Source organism: Rosa chinensis, chromosome 2 (assembly GCF_002994745.2).
Source record: "Rosa chinensis cultivar Old Blush chromosome 2, RchiOBHm-V2, whole genome shotgun sequence".
Lineage (NCBI taxonomy): Eukaryota > Viridiplantae > Streptophyta > Magnoliopsida > Rosales > Rosaceae > Rosa > Rosa chinensis.
Window position 1 is genome coordinate 16924196 of NC_037089.1, and position 20032 is coordinate 16944227.

At 43.1% G+C, this 20032-nt stretch overlaps 1 protein-coding gene across 1 annotated transcript; it reads right to left on the reverse strand.

Annotated features, from left to right (window-relative positions):
• Positions 1–12608: 12608 nt before the first annotated feature.
• On the reverse strand, positions 12609–13911 carry LOC112190364. Its single transcript, XM_024329798.2, has 2 exons — positions 13395–13911; positions 12609–13123 (listed from the first exon to the last, which is right to left on the reverse strand). Exons 1-2 carry the CDS (start codon positions 13756–13758, stop codon positions 13041–13043), a joined length of 447 nt encoding a protein of 148 aa, XP_024185566.1. The 5' UTR covers positions 13759–13911; the 3' UTR covers positions 12609–13040.
• Positions 13912–20032: the final 6121 nt, after the last annotated feature.

The window sequence follows — 20032 nt, forward strand, 5'->3', positions numbered from 1 at the left end:
CCATCGTCTGGAGCTTCTGATGCTGTTTTGATGAGGCGCGTCAGCGGTGATCTGGGGGCGGTCCAGGGTACGAGGTCACACAAAGGTAATTCACCCGGCCGGTACGAGCGGCTTGGATTCATTTGTCGCTTACGCCGAGTTCCTCAACGACGGTGAGCGGGACTTCCTGTATCACCTTTGCGAGCGGCTGGGGTTCGGCGGCTTGGAAGGGATTGTTCGGTCGACCGCCGTCAGCGAGTCGCCCTTCAGCACAGCCTTTGGGCACGTCGCCGTTGGGCTCCATGAGATGTTCCAGGCGGCGTCCAAGCAGCCCCTGGTTGAGCGGGAGCTGAGGGAGGAAGTGGCGGGCCTCTAGAGGGACTTGGGGAAGGCCCAGGAAAAGCTGGCTGGCGTCGAGCGACGTTTGACAAAGGCCTACTGCGATGCGGCAGATGCCAGGGGCAAGCTAAACGTTGCCATTGAGCGGCACCTGGAGCAGAATGAGCGGTTTGCCAAGCTGGAACAGGACATGTCCCTGCTGCGGGACCGGGTGACCACGAAGGAGAAGAAAGTTGAGATCCTTCAGCGGGAGTCCGCCGCCAAACAAGCGGAGATCAAGCGGCTAGAGGGTGAAGTCGCTCGCTTGAAGGCTGAGGGAGGCCGTCCTGCGGCTGCCGCTGTTGAATCATACAAGCAGTTGGCGGAGTACAAGAAGGCGCTGAACGAAGCAGCTAAGGCTGGTGCCTGGCCAATGTGGAGATGTTACGGCAGAAGGGCGCCATCGACTGGGCGAAAGCGGCGATGCCGGTCGTGTAGCCAAGTAAGGAAGCTCCGCCGACAACAAGTACCGCTCCTACTACCGCACCTGGTCATGTTGGAGCCGGCTCGGGTAGCGGGGAGAGCGGCGGGCTTCCAGAGGGAGACTCTCAGCGGACGCCTACGCAGTCGGAGGTGTCCCGCGCCGGGTTCTTGGCGGCCCACACCCGGCGGATGGCACAATAGAGACCCCCAGTCCCACAGCCCGAGGGTTCGACCAGACGAGCCGCTCTCATCCGCCGCAGGCCGCCAGTGGAAATGCCGAAGGTAGCGGAGCCGACCTTGCCAACCCTATCAACCCCGCCAACCCCTGAATAGGAGTAGAAAAGTTTTTGTAGCCGCTGAGGCATAAATACTTTATGTAAATTCAGTTTGGATATGAATGAAATTTTGGAACCCAAGCTTCTATACTTGTTTTTCTTTGTGATAATGTGTGTGCCACTAGAGGTCTTGACACTTGCTTTTGGTCATGAATGAAACACTAAAGGAATTAAAATTGGTCCAAGTGCACAATGTAGCAGACGTAGTCCGCTGACTGGCGTTGCCAGTTGCCCTCAGTGCTAGATTTGGTAACAATGGTTTGAATAATTCCTCATTTCATTGATAGCTGTCTGAACAGCGTTTACAAAAGCGGGGTCGTACCTGTTGGGTAGCTTCCCTTAGCTAAATATTGAACAAAAATTTAGCTAAGTCAAGATGCTCTTGGGTAGCGGTATGACTATTTGTAGTAATACCGAAGGTGTTCGGTATTCCAAGGGTGGGTCGTTGTGACGCCATCCTTGTCCATTAAGTAGAAGGTGCCTGGGCCAACGACCTCTACAATTTTGTATGGACCTTCCCAAGTTGGGTGGAGTTTTGTTGGCAGTGGTATGACTTCCTTCATTACCCAATCCCCCAGTTGGAGGTTGTGGGCTTTGACCCTGGCATTGTAGAAACGCAATACCCGTTGCTTGTTCTGGAGATTGCGCAAATGGGCTGCGTCTCGCGTTTCCTCTAGGAGATCCCTGTCGAGGTTAACGCCGTCGCAGTTGGTCTCGGGGCAGTAGCCTTTGACCCTAGCGGTTGGTTGGGTTACCTCGATAGGCAGGACAGCTTCAGTTCCGAACATCATACGAAAGGGGGTTTCACCAGTGGCGGAAGTTGGGGTTGTCCTGATGGCCCATAAGACCTCCGAGAGCTTCTCCGCCCATAAACCCTTGGCCTCAACGAGCTTCTTCTGTAACAGTTTCTTGATTATCTTATTTGCCGCTTCGACCTGGCCGTTGGTTTGGGGGTGGGCGACAGATGCAAAACGCATCTTGGTGCCCAAGTTGGCGGTGAAAGAGATGAGTTCCTTATTGTTGAACTGTGTGCCGTTGTCTATGATGATTGCATGCGGGACACCATATCGACAATAGATGTTCTTCTAGAGGAAGTGAAATTCACTTCTGGGGGCGGTAGCACCTGGAGCAGAATGAGCGGTTTGCCAAGCGGGAGCCTCGGGTGGAACCTGCCTTGATTTCTTCTGCTGCTCGCGGGCCCCGGTGACCTCCACCTCCTCCTCTTCCCCGCCGAAGTCGGGTTGACGGAGGTTTCGCTGAAGGGTCTGCGTACCTCCAGCAGCGACAGCCCTCGCACCCCCCCTCGACGCTCCAACCCTGCTATGGTTACTCCCTCTGTTGGGCGCACCGTTTTCTTTGGCACCCCGCGCCGTATCGCCGGCGCTCTTTCCTTCTGCGGCGCCGCCTCGCTCTCCGAGCCGATCCCCGCCTGAACAGCGGGCAGCCCGTCACCACCAAGATGAGAGTGGTGCGGCATTGGCAGCACCACCGGAACTTCTGATGGGCTCAGCGCCAGCGTATCGGGGTCCACCGCTGTGTTCTACGCTGCCAGCCCGGAAGCATACATGGCCTCTAGGAAGTTGTCAATTTCAGCTCGGTCCATCGCTTTCTTGAAAGCGTCACGGCTGGCCTTGTTTCCCGGAGGAGTCTCTACAAAAGTGCATAATGGCAAGCCGGTCAGTATGAGGCAACGTCACAAAACATGCAGTACAGCGGAGAGTACTTACCAACAGCACGCGTCAGTTGTTGCGCTACAAGCAGCTCCCACCCGATGAGGAGACGGAAGTCCAGTAAGTTGCGATTCCGCCAACAACCCTTGATGCGTGCTACGCGGCACTCTTCCTCACGAGTCAGGTTGTACCGCAACCTCGCTGCACAAAAAGGTCATTGTCAGTATAGTAAAAAAAAAAACAGAAACCACGCCAGTCTTGTTCAGCAGAAACGACAAACAACCTCGGATGGGCTGAAACTCTGACTTAATTCTAAACGACGGCTCCCCCTCGTTAGACCCCGCTTGGTACTCCCACCTCGCTGTGGCAATGCAAAACGAACCCCGCCAATACGACATTGAGTCCCACAGGTTCTCGATCAGCTTGGGCGCTCCTTGGCGACGATTGAGGTTTACCTGCCCCCTACAACCCTGGTGCTTCACGTACACCAGTTCGTAGAAGTGTAGTACCTCCACCACGGTCGGTCCTTCGCAACCAGACAACCGCCACAGCGAGTTCAACGCCAGCAACAACCGCCACATGTTAGGGCACACTTGCCCAAAGGCGATGCCGAACTCACACACCAGGATCTGTAGGTTGGGCACCAGCGGCAGGGTCACTCCCTCGTGGAATATAGCCTCGTGCACCTCGGCGTGGCCCACTGGCAGAATCGAAGCCTTCTCCTCTACCGTAGGCGGACGCAGCTTCACCACGCCGGGTAACCGGAACACCCGCTTCAGCCGGTTGACGGCAACCGCGGTCATCCTACCTCCCGCCTCGTCAACGGGGGTGCCGTCCTCGAACACCCACGCCGACTCGGTATCCTCTCCCGCTACATCTCCTCCGCCAGTGGAACCGCTGGCGGCACTATTACTTTCTAGCCGCTCTTCATGCAGAGTGTGTGCAGCGGCAGCCTCCCCCTCCCTAGAACTATCCGGACGCGATGAACGATCCATATCTACGTCCCACGAAATGGTCTGTAGCGGCTCGACCTCTAGCGGTTCTGGCAGTGAGGTTCCTGCACGGGCAGACAGACGCAACGAGTCAATAAAATTTCTATCCACCGCGCTGAACGACACTTTAGATCCGGAATCCTCACTGCTCGAAATCTCTACGACGTCGGCCATCCCAAAACCCTAAAACCCAAATCAGTTAGCTCACACAAAGATCTAACCTACCCATATATCAGCCAGTGCCCAAGACCATCAAGAACACTCAAACCCAGAAAATGCCAAAACAAGAACAAACGCACTCAAACCCAGAATTGACCATCTAGAAAAGCCCTAACAACTCCAATTCTGTCAATCACAACCACCCTTCCCCAAACCCACTCTCACACCCTCACAGTACGTCAACAAATAACATATCACAGAAACACCCAAAACCTAGAAATTCACCGAGGCAGACACCCAATGAAACAGGGAAATAGGCCAGAATACCAACCTTAACAGTGGAGCCTCTGACAGCAGTGTGTACACTAGTCTTCGAAGCCGGAGATCGTCGGTTCTTCCACGCACGAAAACTCGCCAATATCACCTCACCTTTCTTCTCCGATCTCAGACACAGAACACTTGAAGACGACGAAGGCACAGTTCAAAGTTTAGAGCAGTGCCAAATATGCTACCTTCCCCCCTTTTTATGTCAACGTCAAACAATCCTACGCCGTCCGTTTAAAAACGACATCAAATGTCAGCCGTACACGTGTCCCACAACTGCAGTTACTCTCCGGATTAACCGAGGCGTCGCCTCGGTTACGAAATCCATCATTCCTCAACATTAATGGAGAGGAGATGGCTCGGCGGAGGAGGCACCCCTCCGCACGCTAACCCTTTAGGGGTTCGCCACGTGTCCACCACCATCAGGCGAAGCGTCCAGTAGAAGCCACAACTTTTGGGAGGAAGGCGCCAAGTGTCGAAGTCCGCTGAGCGACACCCCTCTAGCGGAGCTTCTCACTTGTCATCTTCCAAGTGTCGGAGTCCGCTGAGCGAAACCCCGCTAGCGGAACCTTTCACTTGTCATCTTCCAAGTGTCGGAGTCCGCTATGCGAAACCTCGCTAGCGGAACTTCTCACTTGTCATCTTCCAAGTGTCGGAGTCCGCTGAGCGACACCCCGCTAGCGGAACTTCTCACTTGTCACCTTCCAAGTGTCGAAGTCCGCTGAGCGACACCCCGCTAGCGGAACTTCTCACTTGTCACCTTCCAAGTGTCGGAGTCCGCTGAGCGAAACCCCGCTAGCGGAACTTCTCACTTGTCATCTTCCAAGTGTCGGAGTCCGCTATGCGAAACCTCGCTGGTAGAACTTCTCACTTGTCATCTTCCAAGTGTCGAAGTCCGCTGAGCGACACCCCGCTAGCGGAACTTCTCACTTGTCATCTTCCAAGTGTCGGAGTCCGCTATGCGAAACCTCGCTAGCGGAACTTCTCACTTGTCATCTTCCAAGTGTCGGAGTCCGCTATGCGAAACCTCGCTGGCGGAACTTCTCACTTAACACCTATCGAAATCTACTATGAGCGGATGCCCGCTGGAAAACTTCCACTTGTCAATTTGCAAGAGGCACCCTCCGCTATGCGTGGCACTGTCGGCAGAACCAACTCCATTTTGCAAAACCTGTGCGTTGCTGAGCGCAACTCCGCTCATTAACTATCACCAAACACGTCTACGCGACGCTGTTTCCCTCTACGTCCAGCGGGGGGTATCCGCCAGCGGCGAATCCCGAGGCTACGCCTCACTCTGACAACGACCGCCACGCGGCGTTACGGTCAGATGGTCCCTACGGGACACAGGGACTTGTCAACAGTCTACGACAACCGTGATCAGGTACATTGACCCCAGTCACCCGGGTACTAAGATTGGGCTCGCTACCCAATACCCTCTACTCCGCGCAGCTTCCCCTTAACAAACAATTTGTCGACCATCCGGAGGTCCGTCTTGACTAGGGAGTGGGGGACACCCTGGCGGGCCCGGCAGGGGCCCACCGGAAAGGGTACAAAGTGTTAGCTCAGTAAATCCATGGTTGACAACGCACTGACGCTAATTATGCTGTTGCAAGTCTAGCGGAAGTAACGCTTCACACCGTCGATCAACTCCCCAACTAAGATTGCCCTCCTTGACTGGGGACTTGGGGGACTTGTACCTACATATGCCAGAACAAGCATAATTAGCTATAATGAGCCACGCTCAAGGTACCGCCAGAGGTACCAACTCCCACCAAGGGGGTAACCTGTGAAGGCACGGCCAGGCGGGCTACCGCTCGAACCCTGGACCACCCCCAGATCACCGCTGACGCGCCGCCACGCGCAACGTCAAAACAGCATCAGAAGCTCCAGACGATGGGAATCGAAGCACAGCAGTCCCACATCGGAAACAAGGAGGAGATCAACTTCTTCCTCACCTATAAAAGGTTCTCTCCTCTCTCCTCATTAATTACGCAATTACTACTTATTTATTGTTATGCTGCACATATACAGTGACTGACTTAGGCATCGGAGAAGTGAAGACCGCCCAACGCGGTCTCCCTCTGACGCCCTGTCTATCGTGTTGCAGTAAACAGGAATCACCTGATCCTAGGAGTAGCGGTCCGCCCACCGGACCCTAGTTAAGCAAGGAATCGGCTACCACCGGACTTGAGCATTAACAATGGTCGAGCCTGAGATTGGCTCAGCTGAAAGTCTGACTTCTAGTGTTTCCGAAGGTCATACTGGCAAGAACTTAGCATGGTCGGAGATGACTCCAAGACATGGCTGATTATTATCCACAGTATGACTATGTACATTAACCAACTATAATGTCAATTACAATGAGAAACGTAGCAGAGTCGAGGCGAGGATGAGAGCCTTCGGCAATGACCAATGGTTCATTTGGGTTATCTTTATTCCTCGATCAGGGTGAGGATCTTGCGCATCTTCAAGGATTTGATTAACCGGGTTACTCCCATCCCATATAACCTAGTTGTTCTACACAAATACATATAAAATGTACATTGTTTATGTAATGCCCCGTACCTATTAATTACTTTTTACCGTGGTTGACCGAGGAGTGACTTTTTCTTTAGTCCAGTAAATTAGGAAATTTATTTGAGATTGTCGTAGAAGACGCAAAATCGAGTTCGTGGACACGAAGTTTGTTTAAATCGGAGTTTTTACGGAAAAGTTATGATAAAAAATAGAAAGTACTATTCATAGCATGGTTATTTTTTTTAGATGAGTTTATTATTGTGGAAAAGAGGAAATAAAAACAGAAAAGGAAGAGAGAGAAATCGGTTTCCCGATTCCAGCCCCCCCCCCTTCCTTTCTTCCTTCTTTCTTTTCTCTTCTTTCTTTTCTTTCTCTTTCTGCAAACCGGAGCCACTTTTTCCGGTGAAACCACCGCCACCGGCCGCACCACCGGCCATTAGAGGATCTTCTCTTCCTCCTCTTGCATCTAATGTAAGTATTTCACCTTGGGTACCTTTGGTTTTGGAGATATGAGGAAAATTGCAGAAATGGAAAAAAGTGGATTTTTGCTTTGATCTCAGTTTTCCGGCGATTTCCGGTCAAATTTCTTTGGGTTTTGGTTGTTGGTGAGTTGCTGAATGAGTTCCTAACCTTGTTGCAGCTTGTTTTGGGCTGTGGAGGAAGATTTGAAGGTGTTTGAGACTGTGAACAGTACCGTGAACAGTAATTCTCGAATTCTTGGGTTCTTGTTTGATTTTTCTGGATATTTTTGCTTGTTTTTGGTGGCTGCTGCAGATTTAGAGATAGTTGTGTGGGTTATGAAGTTGATTTTGGAATAAATAGGTTGATTGGAATTGAATTTAATCTTTGAGTTTGTGTTAAAGTTGAAGTTTGTTTGATATTGAGTTTTCTTTGGTTGTGATGTTGAACATGGTTGATGGATTTGTCATGTTTGTAGTGTTGGGTGAAAACTCTTGGTAAAGGGCTATTATGAATTATTTGTTAGGAAGTAGAGAGAATTTGAGATTGTTAGAGTTGAAATTGTGATTTTGCAAAGGAGAGAAAAATTAAGAAAGAATGTGGAATTGTTCTATTTTGTGGAGGAGTTTGGAGTGGAGATTGTGTTTTGGAAAAGAGAATTTAGAGAGGAGTTGAAATTTAGAGATGGAAATGTGAGTGGAAATAAGGAAGGTTAAGAATGAATTTGGAAATTTTTGGAAAGGTTTTATATTATAATTTGGTGGTAATTTTTTATGAAGGAAGTGAATTAAAAATTTGTTTAGTTATTGAAAGGTTCTTGTGAAGATTTAAATTAAGTGAAGTCCTTGATCGATTGAGAATCGAATTAAAAATCGGTTGAGTAGTTTGAGTTAGAGGGCATTGAGATTGTAAAGGAATGATAGAATTTAATCTCAAATTAATGGATGGGCGTTTTATAACCATTTGTGAATAACGGATGCTTATTCCGAGGGGAATGAGTTGTTTTTGAGAGTACCTCATTATATGGTTAATTATATCCTATTTTATTGTGACAGGACGTACTGAGCCCTCGAGCGAGGAGGACACAGACAGGCAGCAGGGTTAGCTGCGGGATTCACTTGTGAGTGGACCTTTATTTTTATTTAAATAATGCATGCAGCATGGTATTAAGTTTTGAAATGTGATTTTATGGAAAGAAAAGGATTAAAAAGGAAACAGTTGACAAGGAGGCCAGTTTGGCGCATGCGTATCTTACCTAGTTGGCAGACCCTTCTAGGTAATAGTCTGGTTGGCAGTCCCTTCCAGACTACAGCTCGGGTGGCAGTCCCACCCGATGCGTCATCTGGTCGGCAGTCCCTTCCAGATGACTTGAGGTAGTTAGTCGGCAGTCCCTTCTCCTACCTGTGGCTAGTTGGCAGTCCCAACTAATCACCGCCTCCTACTCCGGTTGGCAGTCCCTTCCGATGCGTCATCGGGTGGCAGTCCCTCCCTGATGGCATGAGATGCCTAGGAAGCAGTCCTTCCTAGTAATCAAATGAGTTTCTTGGAAGAAAAAAAGACTCGCTGCATGATGGTTTTGTTAAAAAGAGAAATGGGGAAGCATACCATAAATTGTTTTGATTCTAGTTTCGGTTTTGTCCACTCACTCTAATGGATTTTATATGTTTTCCCCTGGGCCCTTCGTTTTCAAATGCCCAGATTTCAGATTTGCAGAGATTGCGTCCAGGCTCAAGGACTTTGGAAATCAGCGCTTCCGTTTTTGTCCGTAGGTTATTACTTAACCTACCTTGTATGATATCGGCTTAGTTTAGTATTGCTCTGATAAACCTTTTCTTTTAAGTTTGAGGGTTGTTGTGGTTTGGTTGTTGTTGCTTACGGAGGATTATGTGGGGATTTGAACTTTCCGGATGTAATATATGTACTTGGATTGTAAATTTAATATTGTAGGTTGAGTAGAAGATATAGTTGAAATCATGTCCAGGTTTGTGAAATTTTGGGTAGCCCATTTTTAGGGGAGGTTCTGCCGAATTTTCGGTAGGATTTCGCTTAAAGTGGGTCCCGCAGGCTCGTATCCAGGTAAGTGGGGCGATTCCTGGGTCGGGTCCTGTCAGTTTAGTTTCTTTCATACTTTAAAATTTTAAAATAAAAAATAAACAAAAAACTTGAGTTCAGCCTTAGTTTTGAGGATCTCGGAATGGTTTCACTAAAAAAAAAAAAAAAACACACACACACACACAGGGAGTCCTTATAATGATTAGGACTAGTTGAAGATTTTCTAATCAAAGGTTTAGGAGACACACTTTTCGATTACATTACGACAAATCAGTCGTTAAAGGTTTATGTATGCATGAGTAGATTACATTACTTATGAAAATTTTCTTCCAAATCTGTCAAACAATGGATCAAATCAATGGATGAACCAAATCTGTCAAACATGTACTGTTCATGTTCATAACTAATAGATCACGATTATGAATGCCTTAACGATTTTTAATTTGATCAAAAAATTGCATAAATGATCTACACATAAATAGCTAAACATCCAATGGTTGATTTGTGGAAATGTGATCGAAAAGTGAGTCTCACAAAAAAATCCTCAACTAGTCCTCATTAGGAGAGCATCTAATATCATTTTTCCGATATATATGTATGTACATATATATATGTATATATGTATATATGTATATGTGTGTGTGTGTGTGTGTATTCTAGGTAATTTGGTCCTCTAATTTTTTATTAGATTGATTGAATTGTAAACAAAATATACTAATTACGCGAGGAAGTCTTCACAAGTCTCGTGCTCTTCATAATCTTTGTAAGCGATCTCCTCTTAATTAATGGAGCTAAGAACGTACGTTTATGACTTATAGATATATTCGATCTCGAAACCAAAACAATGTTTCAATCTAATTGCTGCCTCATCATAAGTCTGTTTCCTGAGTCAAATCTGAGGACTTGGTTGGAAACCTACAATATTTTTTTTTTGTGTCAATGATTGTATTAGAAAATCCAAATGATCAAGCAAAATACAAGAGGTACATAAGACCCCAGTAAAAGAGGCACATAGGCCCAGATAAAGAGGCACGTAGGCCTAGCAAACATAAAATAAAACCCAAAATGGGTCAAACCTAGCTACCAGCCAAAAGCCCAAAGAAAAATTACAAACCCTAATCCTATCAAATAGCCACCAAATCTGCTGCTACAAAGAAATACCACCGCCGCATTCATGCCATTCCATGAACAGAAGCCACCACCATAGAACCAAATCATGCCTCCTCCTCCACCTGTTGGAACACACACAGGGCTCAAGAACACCCAAAAGAAACAAAGTAACCGTAGAGGGTGTGATTGCCGAAGCAATCTGGACAACCTCTTTAAAGTGGACAAAAATTCGGGCGAAAGCTTGCCTAGATGTGGTGGAGAAGTAAGCAGATCTGGAAGCAACCATAGTCAATCCCGTCCAAAGAAAGCATGAACAGATTTGGGCGTAGAACTCAAAGAGAAAATTTTGGTGACTCGAAAGGAGAATTGGTCTGTGGAGAAGGAGAAAACGTGGGATGGAGAGGAGGTGAACATGGTGGTGAACATGGAGTTTTCCATCACTGGAAATCTCAGGTGAGGAAAGAGAGGAAGGTGGTAAATGATGAAGTGAGCAGATCTGGTCGAGAAAAGAGATTGGGTGAAGGTGGAGATGGAGGTGAAGGTGAAGGTTATGGGGGCAGTGGTGGAGGTGGTGGCGGGTGGGAGCGGTGGTGGACTGTCAAAATAATGGCAGATCTAGAGTCGTTGCAAGTTAGTCCCTACAGTGTTAATTTCAATGTTAACGTAGGATGACTGATGACATGAGTTGAGTAGAATGAAAATGACAAATTGTTGTCAAAACTCAATTAATTAGGTTATGATTTCGTCCCAATATTTTTTTCACATAAACTAAAGTATAGGTAAAAGAAATTATCGGATAAGATATAATTTTCTCCACAAGTCATTCGGCAAAAATCAAAACCTAGGTAGGAATCATGTCGATCAAAAACTTGTCTTGAAAATTATCACAGCAACAGTTGCATGAACGATGAATTCAACATTTTTACATTTGTCAATTGCTGCTGGTGTACATGTTACAACTTTAATTGTGTTCTATGCTTAGAAGTAAGGGGAAAATCCTGGCCCTACGGATGTTGGGTCTTATCCATTATCGCTGGTCAAAAGGCCTATAGGAGTATAGGTAATCTTGTGACAGGCCCGCAAAGGACTTGACGAAGATTAACTTTTCTTATCCTTTTGCAAAGTAACGTATTATTAGGAGTTTCTTGGTAAGTTTTATAGTTCACCCCAAGTAGAAAGTTTCGAAAGAAATTGATACTCATTTGCGCTTAATTTCCCTTAGTTTAAAATCTAGCAGTGAAAAATAGTGAGTTAAATAATATCATTCCGACTACTTAGTGTTATTCACCCTTAGATTTGGATCTAATGTAAGTTGAGTTTAGTATAACTGAATATGAAATCAATTATGTATGTGAACAGAACTGCTCGGGTATATATGCAACTTACTTTCACCTTATTAGTATTCAATTTATATTAATGAGTTTGGTAAGTTGCTGCAATGAAATGCTTAAAAGGGTCGGCGTCATTACATGTTGCTTAGTTAGTAGTTAGGAGTTAGGACTTCGCATTCAAAACCCTTATAATGAAGTAACTAGCTCTTTTTCAGACAAGATTTTAATGAAGTCACTCTTCGTACTCAGATCTATTATAACACATGCACTTTGATAATGATAAAGAAGAGGCTTAGTGCATGCCTTTAGTGCTGCTTGTTGGAGCCAGCTGCATTCAGATAACAGCTTACTTAATACAATTCCACCGCCAAAAATTCCAGCTTACTGGTATACCTTGAGCAAGACTTCCACCACAAGGAAGAATATGAATGGTACTCGTCAATTAGCAATCCTGCGGCAACCATTAATTAAAGTTATGGGAGACAGAGCTGCCTTTTTTTTTTTTCCTTGTCTTTTTTATTAGTTTCCTTAATCTCGATGTATCAATTTAGGGAAAACATTCCTCGTGGTCGGACCGACTCTGCAATATAAGCTGTAGATAGTTCCATACAAATGTGATGGCCATTTAACTTTACTTTGGTTTCATCGATAGCTACGGTACATTGATATATAAACTAATTTTGTTTGTTGAGAGGTTAATTTAATTTGTTGTTCATGTTTTATGTGACTTATTTTCTAAATGTTAACCAGACTAGTAGATGAGAGATCTAAGGTGTAAGGGGGTGTTTGTATTGCACTATCCGGCCGGCCACGCATTTCCCATACAGATTACCAATGTCATGTAATGGAAATTAACACAAGTTTAACTATAACAAAAGATTTGAGAGCTACTGCATGTGTATTTCTAAACAGTGAAACACAAAAGGAAGTTACAAAACCTGAATCAATCAGAGAGTATCAGACACAATCATTGAAACCAACACCAATTTGGCCTTTTTTACATTCTGGGTTCAGACACAAGCCTAGTACTAACTACTAAACGGGTAAAAAAAGAGAGCAGACAAATAGAACATGTGCCAGTTACCAATTAAAGAAACACAAAAGCACAAAGTCAATCCCAGTAGTACAAGTTGGTCACCATTACTGCTACTACCACATTCTTTAAGTTCCCCCAGCTATTTTTAATCGACCGCAGTCGGTGGGGGTAGGAAATTAGAATCATATCATTGAGCTTTGACGGTGATGCTTGGTCACATTGATAACTCTGGTTTGGTTCAGAAGTAACCGTGGACGATTTGACCCCTGATAATTTCAGCTCGAACCCTGCCTCACCGTGCAAGCAACCACCTGTGCCCACTGCTTCAACCTTGCCTTCACCGTCTGTGGATTATCCCCTTCAAGGTCACCCATTTCAAACAAACACAACCAAGATCCATTAGTAACAATTATCAAACGCAAGAAAACCGAAGTTGTTTATAGTTGTATTTTTAAGTACCAGTATTTTGAATTTCGCAATTTGGATGGTATGTGAATGAGAAAATGCTTAGTAATAATTAGCAAACGCAAAAAGTTCAATTTCAATTGTATTTCGAAACAAAAAAATTTAAAACGCATAGATCAAAATTGAAATTTTAAGTAAGAAGGCTCGAAAATAGGTGTACATACCGGGACCGAATATGGTGTGGGGGCTGCCGATGGGGGAGTGGGAGTCGCACTCCGACGGTGTCGGCGAGAACGACGACGTCGGAGTGGTGGAAGACTTGTAGCTTCTGTTGACGGCGTAGTAGAGTCCCAAAGCGGGAAGAGTATCGGAGAGTCGTTGGTCAGCATCCTCCTCCTCCGGCGGCGGCTCAAACCCGAACCCCAACTCAATACATGCTTTCAACTCGTCAAGGTCTTCGTCGGTGACGCTCTTGCTCCGCTGCTTTTGCTTCCTGCTGTTGCTTTTGCGGCGGTGCCACGCCTCGTCGCGGTAGGCGTCCGGGGACCACGACTTCTGCTTGTAGAGAGGATTAGGAGGCATGAGCATGGCGGTGGAGGAAGATGGGGGAGGGGTGGAGGTGGCAGTGCGTGAGGTTCAGACATCGGGATCGGCCGCCGCCCCGCGCGTGGGGGTTTGCGGAGGTCGGAGGACCTCGCGCGCGCGCTGGAGGTTGAGAGCGTTTGGAACTATTTGTTTGGTTTTGGGAGGAGGAGGGTTTTAATAGGAAGGGGAAAGCAAGGGGTTGGGGGCCCGGTGAAGACTTTGCTTTGGTTGGTCCGCGTCATCATTACCTGTTCCTTTCCTTTTGGTTTAGGTTTTCTTTTCTTCTATTTTTATTTTTTTGGGAATTTTGGTATATTCCGGGTTTGCTTGAGGAGGAAATTTTGTGACGTATTAATAGGGTTTTAATAAAATAGGGGTATTGGCGTTAGGTTTCGGTTGTAATCATTGTTTTTATGGTTTTACCGACCGTATTGAATGTGGAGTTTTGATTATTAGGGATTTGAGTGTGATATTTGTGAAAAATAAACTATGGGTAATAATAGCTAAAATTAGTGCTTTTCCTTTTGATGAAACACAAATATTGGAAGGTGCTATCTAAATTCATGAATGACCGACCAAAAAACAGCAACAAAATGATGAATGAAAGCCTTCGAGAAATCTCATCTTGAAATATAAGGTTGAGGTAATTTTTGGGCATCCTATGTCCAAATCGAACAATGACCACATAATTGGCTATGAAATCATGATGCAAGATACTGCATTTTTTTTCTTTTCCTTTTTTTTCGAAGAGGATCAAAGGATATTGCAAGATATTGCATTATCCTTCTTATGAATTGTTATGTTAGTTTTATATATATTGTGAAATAAAAAAGAAAATAATTAATATTATATACACTAGCAAGATCGCCCGCGCGTTACTGCTGGGTTGACTATTATTATGAATGAAGTGGAAAAGAAGTGCTGATTGAAATGAAGCAGATGTTTGTATACACAGAAGGAAGAAAGTTACACTATATATTGGACTTCATACTAAATCAACTTCTCTATTGAGATTTTCCGAGAAGATCACTTTGGACAAGCTGCATCTATATGGTACATTGTGACAACAGCTGTCTGAAAGAAACGCATATATACACTAATGCTTAAGAAACAAATCCAAAATGAAGAATAGTCTAACAAACTAAGCAAGGACAAAATCGATTTTTCTACCAGCTTGATATTCTACCAGAACAGTAAGGGCAAAATCGACTTTTCCACCTCTTATAAACAGTGTAACAGTGAACTCGGCTTTAATATATAGTAATTATTCTTCCCTACTATTTCATTTATAGCAAACTACATATACCCCCTTAATAGGATTTCAAAACACAAAAAACTCCACAACATTTGGTTTTGAACATTTAAGGACAAAAGTTTACACTTAAGGACAATATACTCTCCACTCTCCACTTCCCACTTGTCATGAGTTAATTTACTTTTTTACCCTTAACTACTTCTTTTGACTTGTTATCTCTTTATAAAGATTAAATCTTATAAATAAGGACAATCTGCTCTCTACTTGTCACATGTCATGAGTTAATTTATTTTTTTACCCTTAACTACTCCTTTTGACTTATAATCCCTTTATATTACTTTTTTTTTTTCCGAGAATAATCCCTTTATGTTACTCTTTTTTTCCCCTGAGAATAATCCGTTTATGTTACTTTTTTTCCCTCTTAACTACTCCTTTTGACTTCTAATCCCTTTATATTACTTTTTTTTCTTTTTCTGATTAATGTTACTTTTTTTTTTTCTGAGAATAATCCATTTATGTTACTTCTCAAAAGCAAAAAAAAAAAATATATATATATATATATATATATATATATATATCTTTCTTCTACAAGTTGCTAAAGAAAGAATCTCAGACCTCACTCTCCTACTGCTCTCATCTCATCGCCTAATCCTACTATTGCACTCGTCCAATCCTTCTACTGCACTCATACTCGTCAAGTTTTGTTACTGCACTTGTACTCATGTCCAGTTCTGCTACTCATGTTCTGCTACCGCACTCATCATCACCTAATCTTGCTACTGCACTCATACTCGTCCAGTTCTGCTACTCGTGTTCTGCTACTGCACTCGTCATCGCTTAATCCTGCTACTACACCCGTCCAATCTGCTATTGCACTCGCTGCACTCATACTCGTCCAATTCTGCTACTGCACTTGTACTCTTGTCCTGCTACTGCACTAGTTATCGCTTAATCCCGCTATTGCACTCGTCCAATCTTGCTACTGCACTCACTGTACTCATACTCGTCTAGTTTTGCTATTGCACTTGTACTCTTGTCCTGCTACTGCACTCGTCATCGCTTAATCCTGCTACTACACTCGTCCAATCCTGCTACTGCACTCGCTGCACTCATACTCGTCCAGTTCTGCAACTGCACATTTTCCTACGTGTCGGAGCTTTTCTTCTCACTGGTTTTGTTCGATTATTTCTTGTGTCATCACCCTTTTGCACCTCCACACAGTAACCAATTTGAACCATAAACAATGAATATCATATCATTAACATAAACCATAAACTATAAAGTAGCAGATTAATTCAATTTGAACATTAGCAGATCATATCATTGATAGTAGCCGATCATATCATTGACAGTAGCCGATCATATCAAAGTAAACCACAGAACCTTACTGATACTAAATTCATGAATCTACTCTTCATGTATATCAAAGTAAACTACAAAACATTTGTTACGCCCCGAATCAAATTTTTCATGTTTAGTTGTTATTAAAAGAGGAGTGACAATTTTCTATACAATTTATTTAAGTTTCGATATTTTAGGGGGTCCTAAAAGTTGACTTTTTAACTAGGTCAAAATTTGAAAAGTTTTTCTTCATGAAAGTTGTAGAGGACGTTAAACAGAGCGCGTGCATATTTGGTTCGTAAAAATCAGATTTCGTATGCAAAAGTTATAAGCGAAATACGAAAATTACTGTTCATGGTAATTAGGAAAGTTACTGTGGTTAGGTCATAAACCTACCCAGCCACTTTTCTCTCTCTTCTTCTCCGATCTCTCTCTCTTCCTCTCTCTCCCCCGCGTCGACCCTCTCCCGTTTTTCCTTGATTTCTCCGGCATTCGGCAACCAAACGGCGCGTCACCACCCATAAAAGAACCGTCTCTTTCTCCTCGATACATTGGTACTCATGGGTCACGGCGATTTGGCCATAAAACCATCAATTTTGGCCAAAACCGTCATTGTAGCAGTTGTGTTCTCCGGCGAAATTCTCCATTTTTCGGCCACTTCCGGAAGTGAAACCGGTCCTATTAGGAGCCACTCGAGTCACTGATCATCTTCCCTCAAAGCTTCTAGCTGAAACTCTCACTGTGTAAGGAGAATTTGAAGGATTTCCAAATCGGTGAGTTTGGAAATTGATGAAACTTGGTTTAGGGTTTGGGTATTGGGCAGTGGCAGTGTCGTAAATTATGATGAAACTCGAGTATTTTAGTCATTTGCCATTAAAATTGGGAATCATGCTTGATTCATTTGACTTTTGGACCTGCGCTCATATCCTCATTTGTATAAATCTTTTTGCAAGTAGGTTTTTTGTGTTTACATCTTTGGTCATGTGGTACTATATAATTTTCTATTCATTTTAAGATGGGATTGATTCAAATTCGATCCTCAATTCCTCATACTCGTACCTATAGAGTACTCTCAAATGACCAAAAAATATAAAATAAATTAGAGTACTCTTGATTTAAACAAATATTTCAGTTAATTATGATTATGATAGTAATATTATAAGATTAACTACAATAAATGAGCACATATTTATATATACTAGACCAAAACACACACTCTGTGTGTGAGTTTAATTTTGAAAAATAAAAAATAAATAAATAATCATTAGAGAAAACGTGGGGAGTTTTGGAATATTTTTTTTGTTTTTTGTTTTTCCTTTTTTGTTGTGGAATTAGGAAGTTATAGAGAGAGATTTTAGGGGAAAATAAATTAAAATTTTATTTTGTTATTTTGCTTATTACGATTATATCCTCTGTTTATTAAAAGATATTTTAAAAAAACTCTATGGTCTAAGGATTTAGTCATCTTTTCATGTCCACTCTGGCTAACAAAGCCTCTTCTCTTAATAATAGTATATATACACACACACTCGAATAGTTAGTTACGGGCAGAAGACGCTATAATATTATACATTATGATATATTCACGAGTTGTGCTTACGTACTCCACAGCATCGATGAGGATAAGATTAATAGCCAAATATCCTACAAGTTGAGCATAAGTTAGCTTCTGACATACTAAACAGTAATCACCAACCCAATAATAAGCAAAAGCCTTCATGTATGCACATCAAATTAAGTTAATTTGTTATTAATTAGCTAAATTAAGTATACACGTCAATTTGATGGCTGCACGATGGTGACCGTGTCGGTTTTCCATGAAATTAATTATAAAAAATTTCTATCCACAAGCGAGAGTCTTTTAATCAAAGAGTTCATGAGCGTGTTTAGTGTAGTTCATTTCATTCGAGGGAAGAAATCAAGAAAACCACACCATCTAGTTAAACTTCTTTACACACTATTTGCTTCAAGATATAGTGATTAATCAGCAATATGATCGATTAATCAGCAATACGATTGTTAGGGAAAAAAAAAGAAGGAAAAAAAAAAGCCAAATTATTTGTTCAAAAGCAGGTCTCGAAGTCAAAAGCCGTCACTTTTACTTTGAAAACTTGGTAGTGAATAGCTAGGGTTTGGTCAAAGCGACTACAGCCTTTGAACCAGTTACCAGTTACACGAAGGTTTGTTTTTTTATTGTATTTAGTCTAGATATTTTTGTAGTATTAGTATTAGTTTTGCAATAAGTTACAGACCCGACCATATATATAGGAACAAGTAATGTGACACAGTTGCTTCATAGGTTTGTGTTGACCCAGAAACCCAGTTTCTGAGTTCCAGAAATTTCGGGTGGAATTATTGATGGGCGCCATATTTCTTTTCCTCTTGACCAATTAAGATGGAGGCCGGATGCCAATTTTCTTTTTTGCATGATCACAGTAGATATGATTTTGACGATATATATTATTGTAAGAAAGACTCAAGTTTGACTACGCGTTAGGGTTTTGACCGTTTCTAAAACCCTAGAATACAAACTGGCATGGGGAAATGATGGCGGGGAAATATAGTGGTGTTGGTGATCATGTCAGGTGTCCCATCCCCTTCGAATTTAACGCAAAAGCAAAACATGCACCTTCCAGTAGGACTTTGCTAGCAGAATGAAGCATATATAGATCGGCGGAAACAGCTAGCTTACACAATTTGAATATTCCTTTTACATGATGAGTGATTGAGTGATCACATCTATTTGACTATTTCTTCAGCAAAGCATTCTAGAGCTCCATCATTGAGTTTCTCCTTTGTAGGGTTTTCGCAATCCACAGCACCAGCTCCAAAGGTATACTAAGATGCTTTTGATATTTCCTTTGTGGTTCCTTTCTATACTTAAAAGGAAATTTAGATATGTACAATAACTCTCTCTAAATAATGATTTTTTTTATAAAAAAAATTACTCTAAATAATGAATTTATAACAAGAACTTTAAATATTCAACAATGATAATTTAGGTCTTAGTTTATACACGTACGTATTCAATTATTGAAATTTCTTATTGTAAAATTCTCATAAAAATGGGTGTGATACAACTTACTTTATTATATTCTGATTAGAAAGGCTCTCATACAATTTTATTTCATTTTCTTCTGATTAGAAAGGCTCTCATACAATTTTATTTCATTTTCTTTCGTGTCTCGAAGTTAGTTGTGTCATAAGTGTTTCAACTAGTCAACAAATATTGTATAACATTGGAGTTATCATGACCATGCGACTGCTCAGTACTCACCTTACTTGTGCCCCAAAAGTAAAAGTCATGGGAGCTCGATACGTTGGATACGAGAGGGATGAGGATGGACCAGTAGTACTTGGAAGACTTTTATCCAGGTGATGGTCCTTCAATTCAAACAAACCCCTGTGGATACATACAAAATATAATTCAACAAACGTACCCAAGAAGTGTATACGATTTTGGGTCATGATTTGATTTCTATGTATGGGATGGTTTGCAGCAGATCCTCATCATTGGGACAAACTTGTTAATCCCACGTACGCTGGTCACTGAAATATGGATTACAAAAACACGACCCAAAAGGGGCAAAAAAAAATTATGGAAATTGGGCTTTCTGTGTATTTGCCAAGGGCCCAATACTGTTAATAGTTGAGAATATTGATCTATCAACTTGTTTTGTG